The following is a 19565-nucleotide window of genomic DNA, read 5'->3' as shown; positions in this document are numbered from 1 at the left end:
TTGCTCTAAATTTCACATTTCATTAACTCTTCATGGAGTTGATTATGTTATTTTGAAATTGACACATTCAAGGACATGTAAAAATTTCAAAACCAATAGTCATTAATTACAGATGATCTAAACTTTATAAGGGACAGAGCAAAGGTGAGCTTTCAGAGCCCTAACAGAGAGGTTTTTTTCTTTTAAAGCAGTCTTTAGTGCTGTATCATCTTTTATACATAAAATTTTATTTGATATACAAATAGCTTATATCTCATGCCTTATACATAATCAAGAGCAAATGAAAGAATGTTTTCATGGAACATGGATCACAAATATTCTAGGAAGGAGAACATTTTACACTTTGAATGAGTGTTGAGCTAAAAGTAAATTTTCCAAAAATGTATTTTCTAAAAATACATTTGCTAAAGTATTATTGATGAAGAGCAATTCCTAGAAGGGAGTGATAGAGGATAAGCTAATTATTAAACCTTCTTAATTAGAAAGGAGTAGAAATAATCAAGGCCTGTTAGATTATCAACATCACTTAAAGACACTCAAGAAATCATAAAGGTAAGGCCAGCATTGTATTGCATATCTTCTGAAGGAATGCTTATCTAACTGGATGCATTTCAACTTACTCACGTGGAGCCAACTTAAAAAAAAAGTTCCATGACGAGGCAGTGGTGGCAAAGGTCTTTAATCCCAGCACTCAGGCTATACAGCTAGTTCCCAGACAGAGTAACCCTGTCTTGGAAAACCGAAAACAAACTAACAAACAACAACAAAAGTCCATGATAATTTTAAAGTATGTTTGAGACTTAGAAACTTTGTGCGTACTTAATATATATAGCAAATAGACTGTTAATCAGAACTGGTCCTAAGAACTTATATTAGTTGTTTGGTGTACCAATGCACATGGTCCCCTCTCTTGGCCATTATTATAATGGTTAGCACAGAGGTGGTTTGGCTTGGCAGAGTGGACACAATACACGAATTTCAAGAAGCATCAACTTAGTATGAATCTTTAGATGTATGCCTGGGACTATGCAGACATTTAAAGTAGTTTTTTTTTGGGGGGGGGTGTTGCTGTACTTTTTTAGGACACAATTTTCATTTACCAATTTGGCTATGAAATATAGCTCTATCATGGAAATGACTAAAACAACCAGAAACAATGTAGGCAACTCATTCTAATGTAGGTAGAATTTTTCTTTTTACATCTTTAAAATAAAATCATAGTATTGGCAGATTATTTTTCCTGGACAAGTCTATATAAATTCTAGCCATAATTACTGTCTTTTCAATAAAAAAATGTTGACTTAAAGCAAGCAATTGGTAATGCAAATAGTTCAGTGGTTCCAAAGATGATCTGTGTCTTCTCTGACAAGACTTCTGGCACTGTCCTGTTAGCAGGCTACACCAGTGGCATGGCTTTTTAAAATAAACTTACATTTATTTTAGTATTGCTTGGCTTTTGTGAATGAGCTCTGTAGAAAAACCGAGGCTTACTATTTTGTGAGGCCAGACAAAGCAGGCAAGTCATTTCTCACTTCTGAGATTGCCAGTGAGAAAGGAGAGTGATTTGAGGGCTTGAGATGAATCACAGGGTAAGATTTCCTCTGCCCACCACCACATACTGTGCTATCTGCAGTTTTAAAAAAGAAATTAACTTGTGACCCCAGTGATAGATCACTCTCAGTCACGCACATGGTCTCCTCTCGTGGCCATTATTATAATGGTTAGCACAGAGGTGGTTTGGCTTGGCAGAGTGGACATAATACACAAATTTCAAGAAGCATCAGGTTAGTATGAATCTTTTGATGTATGCCTGGGGCTATGCAGTCTTCATTAGATTTATTTGAAAACTAACCATTGGTTATAAGGCAACATGTTACCAAGGTTTTAATGGAGGCTTCTCTGGGGGATAAATTCAAGAAAACTACTGTAGAAGTGCTTTGGACACTGGTGTACTGTTGGTTTTGTTGTTAAAGACGTAATAGCTTAAAGTAAATGAAAACAAACAGCCTTACTATATTTTCCTTTAGATTATTACTTTGATACTGTTTTAGTAATCTTGGGTGTAACCTGAAAGATCTAATGTGTTAGGGTGTCAGATTTATTTTCTAAAGATTCTTGGCAATGCGTGTTGTTTGATTTGACAGAAGAGTTAAGACCTGGTATTATGATGATGCTTAAAGGAATGTCCCAGGCTTTCTCATTGTGAATGACCATTTTAGCTGTTTATTTTTTTAAAAGCACTTCTTAAAAGCAGTAACTTCCATGGTTAGTAAGGTGTCTCACTGTTCTGTGTGATAAAAATTTGTCTTCGATATTCTGTATTCTGCTTAAGCTTTGAAGAACTGCTTAACTATTTTGTATTCAATTTTGAGGTTTCTCAGAAAATTTTATTAACCTAAACACATCAATCTATTAAATAGCTGCTATTATATTTACTGCTATTAATGTTATTAAAATTAATATTTTAATATTCTTCATATTAATACTTATACAATGTAGTATTTCATTTGGTAGCAGTGTAGAGAAATAAACAAGTTAAATAATTTGTTAAACCCAAACCTGAACTTTCAAAATAGGTTCAATATAAGAACATGCCCAATATTTGAGATTTTCTTACTGTGAAAGATACTTGGGGGGGAAATTAAGTAAGCTAGTCTATTTTCTTAGTTCTAAAACTGTCAATGAAAAGGTAGTTTGTTTGAGTCAAGAGTAGAAATAAAAACTCACTTTTTCTGAACTCAAAGGCCAAGCTTACAATAACTCACTTGACTGCTGTAGTGTTCTGCTTTAAATACGGGCACAAGCTGACTCAGTATTGTACTTGGTAAGGAGACTCAGCAAGGTTCTGGGACTAAAAGCATATGTAACACACTAGCACCACTTCTCTGATAGATCTTTTATTTTAGCTGGATACAGAGCATCCCACATCATCTTGAAATTATATACACCAAGCAAAAGAATTGTTAAAAGGATGTACACAGTAACATTTTAATTAGAACCTTAAGTGATCCTCTGCATGGGGGTGGGTCCAAACCTCCCTGCTCCAATTACATTAGTAGTAACATTTTCATTTGATAACTAGATGATAGGTAATTCAAAACATGTAATTACAACAAAGCCAAATTCTAATTTATAAAGGCAATGAAAACAAACAACGTATTAAATCTTTATAAAAAGCAGTTACCATAGCATATAATAAGATGAATTGTTACCAATAGTTCTTACAAGGCAAAGGTCAAACCTATGCAATGAGTACTTGCTAACACATTTCAGATCAGGTGATGAGGTGTCTCTCAATTCATAAACACAAACACACAGTGGTTTGGTATCCTCCTAAGGGTTTTCTTTCTTTTGTTTTTCCCAGTTCAAAGCTAGGTCTGAAAGCCAAGGCAGGAGAGAGAGGAAGACTCACCAGATAGACTATTAATTGGGGCCAGAGTCAATCTCAGTAACTCAGGGACAGTGAGTTGCAGAGTACAAGCATTTTTGGTTTTGTTATCCAGCACTGCACTACACTTCTTACCAGTTGAAAGTATCTCTTCCAAACACAGCCCAGCATGAACAGATGGTCTCAAAAGGCCAGAAGGTGCATTGACATGCATAAAAGATTTCATTCATGAACAACAACTTTTGAGCTCAAGGACAATGGAGTTTGTAGTTTGCCTGGTTGGCTTGATTCCAAGTTAGACCTTTAAAGTGAACATACTGATATGGCCTAGTCAGATCCACAGCTCTTCAGGAAGGCTTAAAAAAAAAGCCAACACTTGCTTGGATTTATGAATCAATATGAATTTCATCTTTAATGCTTTTATGTCGCTGACAAAACCCAGCTTCCTGCGAGTGCCAACAGAACTTGAAATGTCACAGATCCTTTTAGAGCGACACAGACCTCTTCCTCCGCCTGACAAAATCCTCTGCATGAATGAAGTTGGAAAAAGCCTTAGTGAGGTGACTGTCTGATGTCTCAGTGCTGCTCCCAAGGTCGTGGGTCTTCAGACAAGGGCACAGACGATGTACAATGGCCCTGCGGATATAGCTGTCAAAGACGTAGTAAATGAGTGGGTTGACACAGCTACTGGCGAATGCCAAGGGCCCAGTCACATTCATGGCCAGCTGAAAAGTCTCGGAGGGAAACTGGCCTTCTGGCTGCAACCCTGAAACAATGGCTAGGAGCTTAAAAGTGTTAAAGGGCACCCAGGAGACGGTGAAGGCTGCCACCACTATGATGATGATCTTTATGGACTTCCTCAGTTTCTTGTTGTGCTTTCCCGACTGCTGGTAACGAGCACACAGCCTCCTTGTGATGCAGCAGTAGCTGGTCACAATGCTCAGGAGAGGGACAAAAAAGGTGGCAATCAAGGCTACCAGGCCCCACATCAGTTTTAATGACGTGGGTTTCTTCTCTGCACAGTACGGCTTGCCTTCAATGTGAGTGAGCTCTCTGGATAGAAGAGTGGGCAATCCCAGGAGGCACGAGACGATCCAGACGACAGCACACACTACATAGGCACAGCTTCTCCTTCTCAATCTCCTGGCTAAGGCTGGGTGCAGGATAGCCATGTAACGGTCCATGCTCATGCACGTGAGCAGGAAGACACTACAGTGCATATTCACCGAGATCACATAGGAGCTGCCTTTGCACAGGAACGAGCCAGTCCTCCAGAGTCCTAGAGAGGCTTCCTTATCCATCCAAAGAGGCACTGTGACAAGGAAAATGAAGTCAGAGGCAGCCAGGTTGACGATAAAGATGTCGATCAGTCTTCGGTTGCCGTGTTTGAAATGCAGAGCGACCATGAGGATGAAATTCCCCAACACTCCAGTCAGGAACACAGCTGTGTAAAAGACAGGGAGGAAGACAGATATGTAGGAGATGTGGGAGGGAGTCTCCATGATGGAAGGATCTGGGCTTGTAGCGTCGTAATAATCCACAATAAACAGGGTTGTTGCTGGCTCCATCAGTGAGGGTCCGACGCTGAATCTGGAAGGTGTCCTTACTCAGAGTCTTCAGAACTTGAGAAATCAAGGGAGCTTCTTGATGTACTCTCTTTCTTGCTGTTGCTGTTCTTTCTTTCTCTCCGTCTCTTTCAAGATCTTGGATGAACATGAAAACAGATTCAAAAGTGTAGTTACTGCCAGTCTGCTGGAGCCCACAAGAGCACCCTGTGATTGGTATTGGCTGTGGTTGTGGTTTTCTTTCTTTCTACTCCCCCGTGAAACTTAGGTTTTTTTTTTTTTTTTTTTTGACTTCTTTATTCAAGACGTTTGATTTTTTTTCTTAAATTCAGAAAATTAAAAAAAAATTGAATCGACATTTTTATTTTAACGTCTTTTAAAAATCAAAGGATTTTTTGACGCTGAATTATTTGACTCTAGCCTTTTCTGTCACCTTTAAAATATGGTTATTATACAATTGCAAATTGCTAATGAAGGTACTCTGTTTTCTCACAGTATTGATAGACATATATACATACTATGAGATCCATACATGCATATATATTGTGAGAAAACAGAGCATGTTCATCAGCAATTTGCAATTCTGTAACTGTAATGAAAGATGGTTTAAAAGCACTCGGTGCTAGTTTTACCTTTACCTGCTCTGCTATGCAGACATTGGATTATCTTTGCTTGCTCTCTGCCTCACTGCTTCTATCCAGAGAAGCCTTTGAAGTTAGGACCTTTCTGCATCATCTTTCTCAGTCCTGGGGGGAAAAGTGTTTGCTACTTCTCCCAGGATGTGTCTTTTAGGTTTTGACTTATCATTTCTCATTAAATGTCTCCTCTCACCAGTGACATGGCAACAGATGTAAATACTGCACAAAGTGCCTTCCTAGGAGACCTGCTAGTTCTAGAATTTCAGTATAAAATATTTGAGAAACAAACTAAAACTGAAGGCCTTCCAGTGCGCGTTTTCATGTGTATTTCTCATACATAAAGACCATAGTAAAATAGCAACTTTGGAAATTTATTTCATTAACATGAATTCTTCACAACCTGAGGAGTCTCTTGTACTCTCTTCCTCTCCTCTTCTCCTTCTATCCATCTCATTTAATGCTCAAAATGTCAGTTTTGACAGTAGTCACTGTTGTTCAGAAGGGATACTGACATAGAAATATGTCATGTATATATATATTATATATATATAATTCATTTATATATTAAATGTATATATTTAAAATCCTTTTTACTGAAACTCAATTTCTTCACTAACTGGTATGCTGAAGACAGTAATTGGCTCTCCCTTCTTGTGGTCTAAGGTCATCTCTGCACCAGGTAAGAGAAGTACAATCAGGGAAGGGTGGAGACTTGTCTCTTCCGGAGCAAGACAAGAATTCACCAGGGGTTGACCTGTAGGATGACTTGCCTTATTCTTTGTCCCCAACTGTTCTGTAATGTTCATTCACGTCATGGAGGGCATAGACTCCACTAAATATAGGCTGCAGTTCAGAGAAGCTAATTAATAGTTTGACATTTCTGGGACAGAAATCCGTCCCACTGGGTAAACTTTATTTAAGAGAACGATTCACTCCCCCCCCCCCCTGAAATATTTTGAAGTAGGACAATATTTACATGGAAAAGAATAGTCTTTTAAAGTGGAATATTTAAACACTGCACCTATATGTACACGTGTTGAAGGACTAATCACAGAAATTTTCTCTCATTGTGCCTTAGTTGTAACACTAAACTGGTTCAGTCAGAAGTTACTGTGCATTTGATAACACAAGGCTGAGTTGGGGGTTAAAGATCTTTTAAATTTATTCTTCTCTCATATATCACATCCTGAAAGCATGTATCTCTTCTATCTTCTTCTTTTCCCAGCCCCTCTCCCCCCTTGCTCCCAGATCTACTTCTCCCTTTTCCTTCCAGGGATATCAACCACACATGACTATCAATTTGCAACAAGACTAGGCACTTCTCCTCCTATTAACGCTGGACATGGCAACCCACTAGGAGGAAAAGGGTCCCAACGGCAGGCAAAAGAGTCAGATGCAGCCCCAATTCCCACTGTTAGGAGTCCCACAAGAATACCAAGGTACACAACCATAACATAGAGGCGAGGGCATCAGTCAGACCCACACATGCTCCCTGATTGTTGGTTCAGTCTCTATGCCCCTAAGAGCTCCAATTAGTTGAATATCTTGTGGTGTTCTTGACCCCTCTGGCTCCTACTATTCATTCATCCTCCCTCTCTTCTGCAGGATTCTCTCAGCTCTGCCTACTCTGTGGTTGTCGGTCTCTGCACTGCTACCATCAGTGGCTAGATGAAGCCTTTCTGTTGACAGTTATGCTAGGCTCTGCTCTACAAGTATGCAGAGTATTAGGAGTCCTTTCATCCCCCAACCTCTATTTTTTTTTTTGTTCTATTCTAGGCCTCTGGGCTATCTAGCCTAGAATAGACCCTGGAGGGTCACAGTCCTCCAGGGAGTGTCAGGTGTAGACTCCCTCTCATGGCACGGGTCTCAAGTCATTGGTTGTCCTCTTTTCCCCCTCCCACATACATTCTGTACTACCTTTACCCCAGCACATCTTGCAGGCAGGGCAAGTTGTAGGTTGAAAGTTTTGTGGCTGGGTTGGTGTCTCAATTCCTCTACTGGAAGCCGTGTTTGGTTACAGAAGACGGTTGATTCAGGCTCCACTTCCCCCATTACTAGGAGTCTCAGCTAAGGTCACCCATGTAGATTCCTGGAAGTTTCCATAGTGCTGGGTTTCTACCTTGCCCTGAAATGCCCTCCCTGCCAACTCCAGTCATCTCTCCTAGTACTCTCTCCCTCTATTCTTCCTCCACATGATTCTTCCCGTTCCCGTTCCCATGCATCCCTAGTCCACCCATAAGATCTATTATTCTACATTTCCTTCCCAGGGAGATTCACATGGTCCCCTTGGGGGCTAAGGGGTTTTAATTTTTAGATATGTGTCAAGAACATTTCTTGGCACCAGTAAGATGGCTCAGCTGCTTGGAGGCGTTTGCCACTAAGCATGATAACCTGAGTTTACTAGACTTCATACCTATAGATGAAAATAGAATTTCTAGGGGCTAGAGACATGGCTCAGCACTGACTGCCTTCCCAGAGGTCCTGAGTTCAATTCCCAGCTACCACATGGTGGCTCACAACCATCTGTAATGGGATCTGATGCCCTCTTCTGGTGTGTCTGAAGACAGCTACAGTGTACTCATATACACTAAATAAATAAATATTTAAACAAAAGAAAAGAAAATAGAATTGCTGGCCAGGTATGGAAGCATACACCTTAAATCTTAGCATTTAGGATGCAGAGGTGGGTTAATTTTTGTGAGTTCAAAGCCAGGATGGTCTACCCAGTGAGTTCCTGTTTCAAAAGAAGAAGATGAGGAAGAAGAAGAGGACGAGGAGGAGGAGGAGGAAGAAAGAAGAAGAAGTAGAGCAACAACAACAAGAAAAGAAAATTGGCTAAATATTTACAATTCTATTTAATCTCTGTAGCCTAAATTTTTGTTTTCAAGCTTCTGAAATTGCTGAGTTGGTGGTGTAAACCTTATCTAATGAATCTGACATTTACAGTAAACTCTTGAAGCAATTACAGATAAGGCGTCTCACTTTAGCCAATGTGGCAACCTGAGGTATGTCGAACTGTGAGAACATGAGACCGACGTCTTCATGACGGAATATCCATGGTGGGTTGATAGTATCTCCACACCTACATTAGGAAGCCTATGAGCTGTTTTAAGATAATGATGGAGCAAACTAGCATGGTTCAGGGATTTTAGTAACTAAGAATACAATGCTGGCATAAAAGAAAACCCACATTAAAGGCTAGCTATAAAATAGGGAAGTTCCAGGAAACCTGAATGCAAGGGTTATTTTTAGCACTGTGAGCATCCTTTGAAATACATATGTAGATACTAATGATTAAAACAAAAGCCAGTGAAATGTAGTTCAAAACTCGAAAGCATCAGCAAGTCCATTAACATGTGAAGAGGCAATGTAGACAGGGTTCCCTCAAAAAGGAAAAGAAGGATGTAAGGATTCATAATTGAATCAATATTCCCCTTGGGGACTGATTTACCTAAAAAAAAAAAAAAAGCCAAAACAACAAACAAACAAACCAACAAACAAAAAACCCAGCAAAATACTGACGCTTTCATTACAATCCTTGTCAGAAATGATTCTATTGGATTTTTATTTTTTTATTTATGTTTTTCTCCTTGAGAGAGGGTTGAGAGAGCTGGTCATGAAGTCACAGAGATCTGCTTTCCTCTGCCCTTCTGCCTCTCTGTCCCTCAGACCCCTGTAGTTCTTAAGTCTAAAACAGACTTCCTGGAACTCACTCTGTAGACCAGGCTGGCCTTGAACTCAGAAATCCGCCTGCCTCTGCCTCCCAAGTACTGAGATTAAAGGCGTCCACCACCGCCCAGCTAAAATAGACTATTCTTAAAGTAGTTCTTTTGAACTTTCAAAGCTACAGTGTTGAACCTGTGGATGCCAAAGCCCATTGCTCATATTAGTTACACATGCTATCTACTAATTATAGCTTCTTCAATCCTGTCTAGATTTATGGACTCAGTCAGCAGCCTAGAATGCTATATTTAACATGCAGAAGTTTAGAAGTACTATGCCTAGTTGCATAAAATAATCACCACGATATGCTGTGCTCTGTAATTACATCGGCTGCTTTTGGGGGTTTTAAAATTATGTCAAAAGCTGAAATCCGTAGAAGGCTTTTTAGCCTGGACTTCACAACATTCTAGGGATGTTAAAAAAATTTCTGTTCTCTACTTTGCTTAATTCATAAAATATATTCAGAAATGTATAAGATGTTGAACAAGGAGATGGTAGATTTACTTCATTGAGACATTTTCTCAGTTAAGTCTACTACCCCGTTATCCAGCTATATCTGCAGTCTGTTTCTTACTTCTGGCATTGGGTTTAAATTACTTTGGCTTCTTTCCACTCATCAACTCTGCCCCCTTTCAAAGTTGACAGGATGGATATGTCATCAGATCATAGACAAAAGTAAGATACAAAGCCATCTTGAATATAAGGCCTTCAACTGATGTGTGTTCTACTAACAGGTCCCAGGATAAATGGCAAAGAGCACAAAGCAAATTATTTCTCTTTGTGTTTACAGATGTGATTATTTATGTTAAACACGCTTCTCTTGTTTACTTCCTATATGAATATAATAAAATATGAAATCATTTAAATAGTTAACTTTAAGGAAACAGTTCATACTTTAAGAGTCTCTTTTTTTTTTTATTCTTATAGTTACTTGGAGAATTTAGAATTTATTAAAATAGCATGCCAGACTAGGAGGGGTATATTTGTTCTTATCAGTGAATCCATGTTTAGCTTATTATTTTTCTTGCTAACTCATATTTAGTCATGGATAAATTGTGCTATTATTCTAGAACATGCTTTAGGCCTCATTATAATAGTAGATCTGGGGATGGCAGATGGCTCACTGGGTAAAAATGCCTGCTGCCAAGCCTGATTTTGATCCTCTGGATTCCACATCATGGAAGAAGACATCCCACTATCACAGATTGTCTTCCAACTTCCATAAGTGTGCTTATAGCATCTGCATGCCCACATACATACACACTCTCACAAGTGAAAAATAGATCTTGCATTCATTTATGTTATGCATAATGAAGTTATTTATGTTGGTGTCCTCAGCAATTCACCCTAGTGTCTGGCTGCAATAGGTAGCCAGGAAACCGCTTATAAGTCTAGATTGAATCATCCTTGGATTTGGAACCATTTCTAACCTACAAGAACTTTTCACAATCCTCTTGGACAGCTTCTGTTTTACACTAGCCCTACCAATTTCATCGCAACATAAGCCACCACAGAGAGTTAACATCATCTCTAGTTAACATAGCATACTTTTTTTTTGTTTTATGCCAATGTTTTAACTTAATATATCTTGTTAAGTCAGAAGCAATTCACAAATCTATAAATTTGAATATATGTCAACTATGTATACCTCAACTTCTGCTGCCGCCAGCAAATCTATAACTGTAGTTTGAAGTTACATTTCTATCTTTTCAATTGAATTATGAGTCATAAAATTTAGGACTTCAGTAGTGGTTTAATAGCTATTTAACTAATAAGGTCACTAGGACCCAGAAAGACCCACCATCGTCTTTTAAAATAAAGAAAAACTTTCTCATCTCCAAATGGTTGTTTATTATATTGCCATTCACAAGTAATAGGAATTAAACAACTATAATGTATTTCCCTTTGAGATACTTAATAGGATTTTATAAATAAAATGGATTAAGTTTAATACTTTGTAACAGAGCCCCTGACCTAACCATGACTGACTCTGTGAAGGTCCCACGTACCATAGAACTCAGAATGTGGAAACAAACACCTAGTCCATCAAGTCCACAGTTCTGGGAAAGCCTCTAAAAGTACTAACCTGGCTTTCTTCTCAGCTTCTGCCGCTCTTCTTCTGGCTAACTATTTTTGTTGACTGAAGGATGCCAATCTAGAACATGGTGTTTGGGCTGAAAAGCTTACCCTGAGAAAGGCTCAGGGATACCCTGAACACCCAGAGTAGCCAGCAGCCTGCTAATAAAGTCTTTCTATTGGCTTAAACCCATGTCTGAGCAGTCTTTCTTGGTGATTGCCCCACAGTGATTTTAAGATGCAACTTTTACATGCTTTTTTCCTGAATCAAGGTTAGCCACTGTTCTACAGTAGATGGATACAAAGCAATTTTGATCACAATTTTAGGCTTTGGCTAGAACTCAGAAACTATTTCTATTTTCCATTCTGATCACCAAAGTTTATATGAAAAATAGGACATATATTTAAGATGTATATATACAAGGTTGCTATATTTTGATTAACACAAGTGAACAATGATCATTTTAAATGAGCAGAATTGTATTTAATAATCTTAGGGAATCTGGGAGGTAAGGTAATTATTGTGCAAATAGCATTATCTAACTATATAGATTTTCTGTTACTGTGCTCATTTACAGTGCACTATAATTATAACTCTTTCCCCCAGAAAACTAGAAACATCAGATTTAGCAAATCTAGCCAGAAGTCTAGTTCAACTGTTTGAAGCCTATATCCTATAATCTGTGATGGATGCTAAGTTGTACTTGGTTCATTTAACAATACATATGAGACTAGCTACTGATGAACAGCCCAGAAAAAAAATAGGAACAAACTTTTAACTCTAAAAAACTGATTACAGGTCTGTTCGACTTACCCACAAGACATAGCATAAATAAAAATTGGAAAACACCAAAGATGCAGAGATAACCCAGACATGTGAATATGTGGTCTGTGGGACTGTGTTTGAGAAGGAAGTTCAGGTCTTCTGTTCTGTGGTATTCAGGGTGGCTAAAACCTCAAGGACACACTTCCATGTTGACCCTAAGTTTGTGACTGAACAAGGTTCTGAGCGTTTTCTGGGTGTTCTGTGCTGTTGGAAGGTGAAAACATCTCTTTCCTTTGTAGAGTGACTCCAGTGTCATAATGACCAGTGTACTGTGAGCCCAGAACTTAGAACTTCTAGAGCTCATGACGAAACAAGAACATTGAAATACCCTCCTGGCACGAGGCTAATGACTGGGTAGTTAGCAGACAGGTCCAGAAGCTGGGGTGCACAAGAATACCTACCTCTATTTATGACAGGCTTCTCTTCTTCATCCGGGTCAATCAGGAGTTTTCAAAAGCTACTTATACTGATCTCATTCAAACAACTGGACATTCAATTGTAAATAATGCTTTAATGCTTCCTTAGCAATTCTCAGGGTTCCCTGCCTGACTTTTTTTTTTTTTTTTTTTTTTTACATTTCCTTATCTATAGATTCTATTTTCAAAAATCCATATATTGAAAACCAAAGGCAACCTTATCTTAAAGATTATTAACTAAACTGTCCAGTGTCATAAAATTGGTTTACTAAGCTCAGAGTTCACGTTTGCCAAGTTTATCTTCATGGGCCCCAGTTTCTCTGTCTAGAAACTTAGGCTGTTTCTTCTTAAAATGTCCCTTCTCACAGCAAGGTTGCGCAAGTTGCTTCAGGAAGTAGACGTCTCATGAAGGCCTGTGGATGAAGACATCTGCTGAATTAATGCATTCACAAGTCTTCCTGTGGATTCACTGTTCTCCTGTACACTATCATCAAGCTTTCAAGATGACACCCGAGGCAAATTACATTTTCATTTGATGTTATTCGTGAAAATCTAGTCGTGCCATGCGGATATTGGGCTCTGTCGGTCAGAAGTCCATTTCCAGACATAGCCTGCGATGGTCAACTGGAATCAGGAGCCAAAGGCAAACGATTTCCAACTAAAAAAGTCTTCTCTACCTACCTCTTTAGAAATTCTTGTGAAGCATTTGAGGGCTTAGAATCATTCCGTTACTCCATGTCCTTGGAGCTGTCTGTCTCTGAGGCTGCCCATAACTTTTTCTGTTGGAAATGATGCTCTCTAAATTCCATTTCATATTATATTCACACTTAAATAAAGTCACATTTTTGACATCTAGTATCCTTCGGATTTACAAGTTTTAAATAAACCAACTGAAACTTACTTAAACAAGAAACTTTATTACAGTAGAGAGCAAATAACAGATTTCTTCAAACAAGAATAAGGTAATTGTATCATATCAGGTTATAATATTAGAAGAACACTTTGCTCAAATGGGAGGGAAGATGAAGGAAATGGGGGAGGGGGTGATATTTGGAGAGTAAAGTCCCATTAAAGTTCATTAACTTATTAGTACTAATTTTTAGAGGTAAGGTGTTATCGTAGGGAAAACACAAGACTCGACGTTAGATCTGGGCTATATAAATCAAAGCCTTTGACTGTGATTGACCAAATATCCTCCCCCCATCACTTTCTGGAGTTTGGTCCTTCCTTTTCTGAGGTGTAACAATCAGGTAGCTAAGACCTCTGCTTTGCTCACTGATCTTCAGAGTTCTTTCTTCGGAGAGAACTACATTCCCCACAATTCCTCGCGCCTTGTCAGGCATGCTCTCCTCCAGCTCTAGCCGCTTTTCCTCTGGTGTTCCTACAAGTCCCACAAGGCCCCTCGGCCCAGGGCCGCTTTGGCCCGGCCCGGGGTGGAGGCGGAGGCGGAGGCGCGGGAGTTATGGAGGGGGCGGGCTCTGCAGGGAAGTGCGTCAGAGGAGGCGCGGGGAGAGTAGGGTGCTGTGGTCGGAGCTGGAGGGCGAAGCCGGTGGAGTGAGAGGATGGGCGGTGAGTGCGCGGGGTCGCGGGCCGGCACGGGTCGCGGCGTGGGGAGGGGGCTCCTCGCTGGCGCGGCCCGGCCTGGAGGCTGGAGCGGCAGGCGGGGCGGGGAGGGGCGGGGCTCCGGGCCAAGGGGCCGGGGCTGGCTGGGCTCGGGTACCCGGGCACCCGCCCAGCCCTGCCGGCCTCAGCCCGCCATGCCAGGCCCTGCTGTGCGGCCCAGAGTGACTGTGCTAGGCGCAGCTTCCAGAACCCGGCCTTTAAGGTCATCCGAGAGCACCAGGATGGACGAGATTTTTGAGAATCAGAATACAAACCTCACTTGCTGAGTTATTGTGGATGGCTGCAGTCGCCCGGTCTCTCCGGAATCACTCCCCATTTTCCAAAGTCTGCTCCCCAGTTTGTGAGCCTGTTTTCGGGTGCTTAGCGCGAGGGGTTTGGTGCTGTCACGGTGTACAGACACTTGGCAGGGTTTGACTCAGCGTGATCCGCCTTGAGTCATTTTACCGCGGCCATTTACTACTGCCGTGGAGCCCTGTCCACGCCTAGGGAGTGTTCAGATTTTGCCTAACTCACTTTTCTGTTTGCGAGTAGGGATTACATAGTTTTTATGGATCAATGCTATACTTTAGGATAGGGAGGCTGAGAAGTGTGTAATGGATGGGGGGGGGGAGAGTAAGGAGTGAAGAATCTGGTTGTGTCAAGAAGCTTGGCTTAGGTTTAATTGGATTGAGGGAGATTGGATATCTAACCTGATGTTTTTGCTCTTTTTGCTATGACATACACTTCCCCTTGGGCAAACACCTTCAACTCTGATTTCCAAATAACTCCTCGCTTTTGCCCTTATTTATTTTGTAAGCCTTGCCACTAAAAAGCTGGGGATTCTTACTCTACTTTTTCTTACCCATAAGCCTTTCTCTCTCTTTTTCTTACACATAAGCCTGAACCACATAACACTTTTATAGCTTGTGTAGAAATCCAATCTGCAGAGAAGGTGTGTGCACGCTGCACGGCTAACTATGGGCATGTCTGTTGTTTGTATCTGTAATGTGTATGTCCATTTCAGTGTTGTCTGTTTTAGTATGCAGGTGATAGACTAGAGAACAAGACTTCTGTCTCCGTAGCATCTTGGGTATGTGAGCTTTCCATAAGTACTTTCATGAGAATGAGTTTTGTTTCGAACTTTAACATTTGCCCTTTTATTTGTAAATTTTTACATCGGTAAATGAATGCATTGCATTATGGAAAGAAGGGATGGGGAGTAGGGTGAAGGGGGCATATTTATTTATTTATTTATTTATTATTTATTTATTTTTGAATATATTCTGATTTGCTCTCGAGGTTTGACTTTTCTTTCTTCAACTTGAACAGAGCAGTCTGAATGCCAGAATGGATAACCGTTTCGCCACAGCCTTTGTGATTGCTTGTGTGCTGAGTCTCATTTCTACCATCTACATGGCCGCCTCGATAGGCACGGACTTCTGGTATGAGTATCGAAGCCCCATTCAAGAGAATGCAAGTGATTCGAGTAAACTCATCTTGGAAGATTTCCTCGGTGACGAGGCGGATGAGAAGACTTATAATGACGCTCTGTTCCGATACAATGGCAACTTGGGCTTGTGGAGACGGTGCATTACCGTACCCCAAAACACTCACTGGTATGCTCCACCGGAAAGGACAGGTATTTTCACGTCTCCGTCATTTACTACTTAGTAATGATTGTCCAGTGACGTGTAAGCATGTCTATGTACCCCTTCCTTCCCTTAAGAAAATCCTCTGCGTCTGTCTTTTTTTCTATCATTTTCATTCCTCAACTTCTGTGCATTCCCATGGTCCCCCGTGATCCCATGATACCTCATATCATGATAGCCATTTGAATCTGACTTGATAACTAAATTGTTTTTTTATTCATGCCACGTGTCATGAGGAATTAGTTTGAAGAGTTTAAATATTTGATAATTTGCGGTATTCAAAATCAAGTCAAAGCGTGAGTTGATTGTCTTCTTCAATTAGCTATGTTAGCCAGGCGGCAGTGGCACAAGCCTTTAACCCCAGCATTCCAAAGGCAGAGGCAGGCAGATCTCTCTTGAGTTGAAGCCAGCCTGGTCTACAGAGCAAGATCCAGTACAGTTGGGGCTGTCTCTCTCATAATGCAAACAAAACCAAAAATGATTACCTATGTTGTAGTAGGTTTCCATCATTTGCCTTGTATTTTAGAGAATGTAATTTGATCAACTCTGTTTTAAATCTGTTCATATTTGAGACTTGCATGACTATAAAGAGTTAATAGCCTAAACAAAATCACAAAAGAATCTTAAGTTGTTTCTCAGATATATTCTTCAAAAATTCTATTAACACAAAGGCTTTAATTTTTCAAGTATTAAATTGGAAAGTTTACAGTTTATTTTTGTTTATATTTACTTCTTTTGGCCTCTTACTGAGCAAGCATTCTATTCCAATCATAGCAGAACACACTTAAGTAACATGTGTTAAAAGGCATGCCATGTATGAAAAATAGAAGTAACATGCAAAGAAAGGGAACACAGCTACATTGTATTGTAAGCCTCCAGTTCTACTTAGAGGTCTCAGAGACGTGCTGATAGGTAGGAGTGGGACACATCCTGTGGTGCACTAGGTTTCTGAATACCCAGTGACACTGAGCACAGGAGAGACCTGGCCCGGTCACCCTCATCTCTGGACACATGACTTGGGATTGCTTAGGAGGTGGTTGTAATTCAGGTGAGAGATCACTGGGATCAGACCACATAGTAACCCTGGGTAGTAGTCAGATCCTGAACGTAGTTTGAAGGAATAGATGTTAGACTTTTCTGTTAGAATGTATATGGGTAAGAGTGACTGAAGCTTTTTGTCCAAGAACCTAGGAAGGTTGACTTGTGTCACCTCTTGAGGACTGTGGCTGGTGTGGTATGTTTCAGGGAGAAGATCAGAAATCCTCAGATTGTGTCCCTGTCTGTACTTCCTGCCCTTCTAACATGCATTCTCTTTTGTTCATTTACTTTTCTTTTTTTTCAATCTTTGTGTCTAAATCTTGAGACTGTCCCTGAAACTTAGTGGTGGCAATCTATGTGTCACTGGGAGCCATGGATTATGTGTGCTTGGAGAATGTCTTTCTGCATCACCTTTTACTTCCAAATATGACTACTGAAAGATTATTATGGCATAATTTCCATGAAGATAACAAGTGGCCATTGTTCTTGTTCCAGAGTCATTTGATGTAGTTACAAAATGCATGAGTTTCACACTAAATGAACAGTTCATGGAGAAATATGTTGATCCTGGAAACCACAATAGTGGCATTGATGTGCTTCGGACCTGTGAGTACTTGGCTCTCAGCAGGACAGTTGGGAGAATGTGTGTGTGGTTGAGGTCTGGTTTTGGAACGGTGTGCTAGTGTACAGTATCACAAGAACTACCTTCCCCAGCAGCATTCCTATGAGCTCCGTTCCATGGCTAGTATTATTTGGAAGATGGAAACATACTTAACAAACTTCAAATAAGTGCAGTTGAGGGAGCCAGTTCAGTGGAGGGTGGCCTCGAGATCACCAAAGGATGTTACCAGTGGGCTCCAGTATGGGGCACTTAGCTTTGCAGAATAAAATTCCGATTTGAAATGCCCGCTGCCATTGCCTGAGCTCTGCAAGCCCTCAGTGGCTCAGCAGGTGTCAGGCCTGTGGACAATTCCCTTCCAATGCTGGGAACAGTGACCAGAGTGGACGCCAGAATAAACAGTGTCACGGGCATGCTAACCCTTGATGAGCAGGCCGGCTGCCAGGAAAGGCTGTCTGTAGCTCAGACCTACAGACCTCAGGGCTGGAGTTGTGTTTACCCAGACAGTGCTGTCAAAGGACTCTGCAGTTACTCAACTGTGCAATGAGAGCGAGAGGAATCTGTCACGAGCAGATTTTAAGGGAAGGTCTAATATTTAGAGTCAGAGACTTACATGATATTCTAGAAAACAAAAGGAGTACAAAGGAGAGTTAATGAGATTCACAGCTGCCGCTAAGTGACGGATACACACCAGGCTCAGCTCACACCCTGCTCAGCTCGGCCGCGTGTGTAATCGGCATTCCATACTTGCTAGCACCTGCCTTTGATTTGACCATGCAAAGACTTTCATTCTGTCTGGCCATAGAAGGAAGCTGTGTTTCACTTCAAATTGTGATTCTTCCCGTTATTTGTACAAGTTACTAACACCCCAGCCTCAGTTCCTTCAGTGACAAAGACCATCAGTCGAGCACCAACAGTGTAAGGTGTGTGGAGGCTTACTCCAAGCACGAGGTTAGGGCTCGCACTAACCCTTCAGTGACTTACCTATTAGTGGCCCTTTATTTGTTTCAGGAAAAACTTGGAAGCCTTTTGGATTTAATAAGGTTTGATATTAAAATATCTGTTTCTCCCTTTTTGAGAACAGCTGTAACAATCCTTTAGAACATGTGAAAAATTGCCATTGTAGACAAGTGGTCTGAAATAGTGATTTTTTTTTTCCTTCTTCTCTCTTTAAACCCAGACCTTTGGCGTTGCCAGTTCCTTTTACCCTTTGTTAGCTTGGGTTTGATGTGCTTCGGGGCTTTGATCGGACTTTGTGCCTGTATCTGCCGCAGCCTGTATCCCACCATTGCCACGGGCATTCTCCATCTCCTTGCAGGTTAGTCTTGATGTTTGTGACTCTCTGAGCATTGCCATGTCATTGTCCTGTCTGTACAGTCACATTGCTCAAGAAGCTTTGTCCTGTGCTTTTTCATAGTCACGTTGAGATTTCTAAATTTCTCTCTAAGGTCTGTGCACTCTGGGCTCTGTGAGTTGTTATGTCGCTGGCATTGAGCTCCTACACCAGAAACTCGAGCTGCCCAAGACCGTATCTGGAGAATTTGGGTGGTCCTTCTGCCTGGCCTGCGTCTCAGCCCCCTTGCAGTTCATGGCATCTGCGCTCTTCATCTGGGCTGCCCACACCAACCGGAAGGAGTACACCTTGATGAAGGCTTATCGCGTGGCTTGAAGGGAAGCTGCCTGCTTGACGATTGCTATTTTCAATATTTTTTTTTTTTTTTTTACTATTGAGGTTTTCCCTTGTCTTCCTCTCTTGTCTTTAATTTTTATTTTTGTGGATATGCCATTTTATTCTGAATTCCCTTTTATTTATATACAGTGCCACTAAATATCATTTAAAAATGTATTTGGTTTTCTCTGAGTGACTCAGTCTTTTTACCAAACTGATCTAGGTTTAGAGTTTAGACAGAAAGAGCTTTAGAGATGTGACCCAAATTTGTAAAAGAATATTAGTGGAAAATTGACCCAAAACAAGTTCTGCTAATGTCTGCTCAACCCAGTAGTGTAGTAACTGTGTGAAACTAG

The 19565-nt window shown here is 40.6% G+C and overlaps 2 protein-coding genes across 3 annotated transcripts; one reads left to right on the top strand and one right to left on the bottom strand.

Annotated features, from left to right (window-relative positions):
- Positions 1-2900: 2900 nt before the first annotated feature.
- Gpr15 (G protein-coupled receptor 15) lies at positions 2901-12774 on the bottom strand. The gene is made up of 2 exons (XM_052157940.1): positions 12618-12774; positions 2901-5091 (listed from the first exon to the last, which is right to left on the bottom strand). Exon 2 carries the CDS (start codon positions 4954-4956, stop codon positions 3874-3876), a length of 1083 nt encoding a protein of 360 aa, XP_052013900.1. The 5' UTR covers positions 4957-5091; positions 12618-12774; the 3' UTR covers positions 2901-3873.
- A 1344-nt stretch (positions 12775-14118) lies between these two features.
- Positions 14119-19261, top strand: Cldnd1 (claudin domain containing 1). 2 transcript variants are annotated; one of them, XM_052157950.1, is made up of 6 exons: positions 14122-14201; positions 15274-15324; positions 15564-15873; positions 17417-17527; positions 18721-18858; positions 18989-19261. In XM_052157950.1, exons 3-6 carry the CDS (start codon positions 15582-15584, stop codon positions 19207-19209), a joined length of 762 nt encoding a protein of 253 aa, XP_052013910.1. In that variant the 5' UTR covers positions 14122-14201; positions 15274-15324; positions 15564-15581; the 3' UTR covers positions 19210-19261. The 2 variants fall into 2 exon arrangements, with proteins under 2 accessions (XP_052013909.1, XP_052013910.1); XM_052157949.1 differs by lacking the exon at positions 15274-15324 and having other exon boundaries at positions 14119-14201.
- The last annotated feature ends 304 nt before the right edge of the window (positions 19262-19565 follow it).

Source organism: Apodemus sylvaticus, chromosome 15 (genome assembly GCF_947179515.1).
Source record: "Apodemus sylvaticus chromosome 15, mApoSyl1.1, whole genome shotgun sequence".
In the NCBI taxonomy this organism is placed as follows: domain Eukaryota; kingdom Metazoa; phylum Chordata; class Mammalia; order Rodentia; family Muridae; genus Apodemus; species Apodemus sylvaticus.
Note: the sequence above shows the minus strand (reverse complement) of the source record. Positions and strands in the feature narration are given on the sequence as shown.

Excerpts from the sequence above, each read along its gene's own strand:
- Gpr15 (XM_052157940.1), bottom strand. The coding sequence starts at position 4,956 with ATGGAGCCAGCAACAACCCTGTTTATTGTGGATTATTACGACGCTACA.
- Cldnd1 (XM_052157949.1), top strand. The coding sequence starts at position 15,582 with ATGGATAACCGTTTCGCCACAGCCTTTGTGATTGCTTGTGTGCTGAGT. Across the intron at positions 15,874-17,416 it reads TGCTCCACCGGAAAGGACAG|AGTCATTTGATGTAGTTACA; the intron begins GTATTTTCACGT and ends TTCTTGTTCCAG. Across the intron at positions 17,528-18,720 it reads CATTGATGTGCTTCGGACCT|ACCTTTGGCGTTGCCAGTTC; the intron begins GTGAGTACTTGG and ends CTTTAAACCCAG.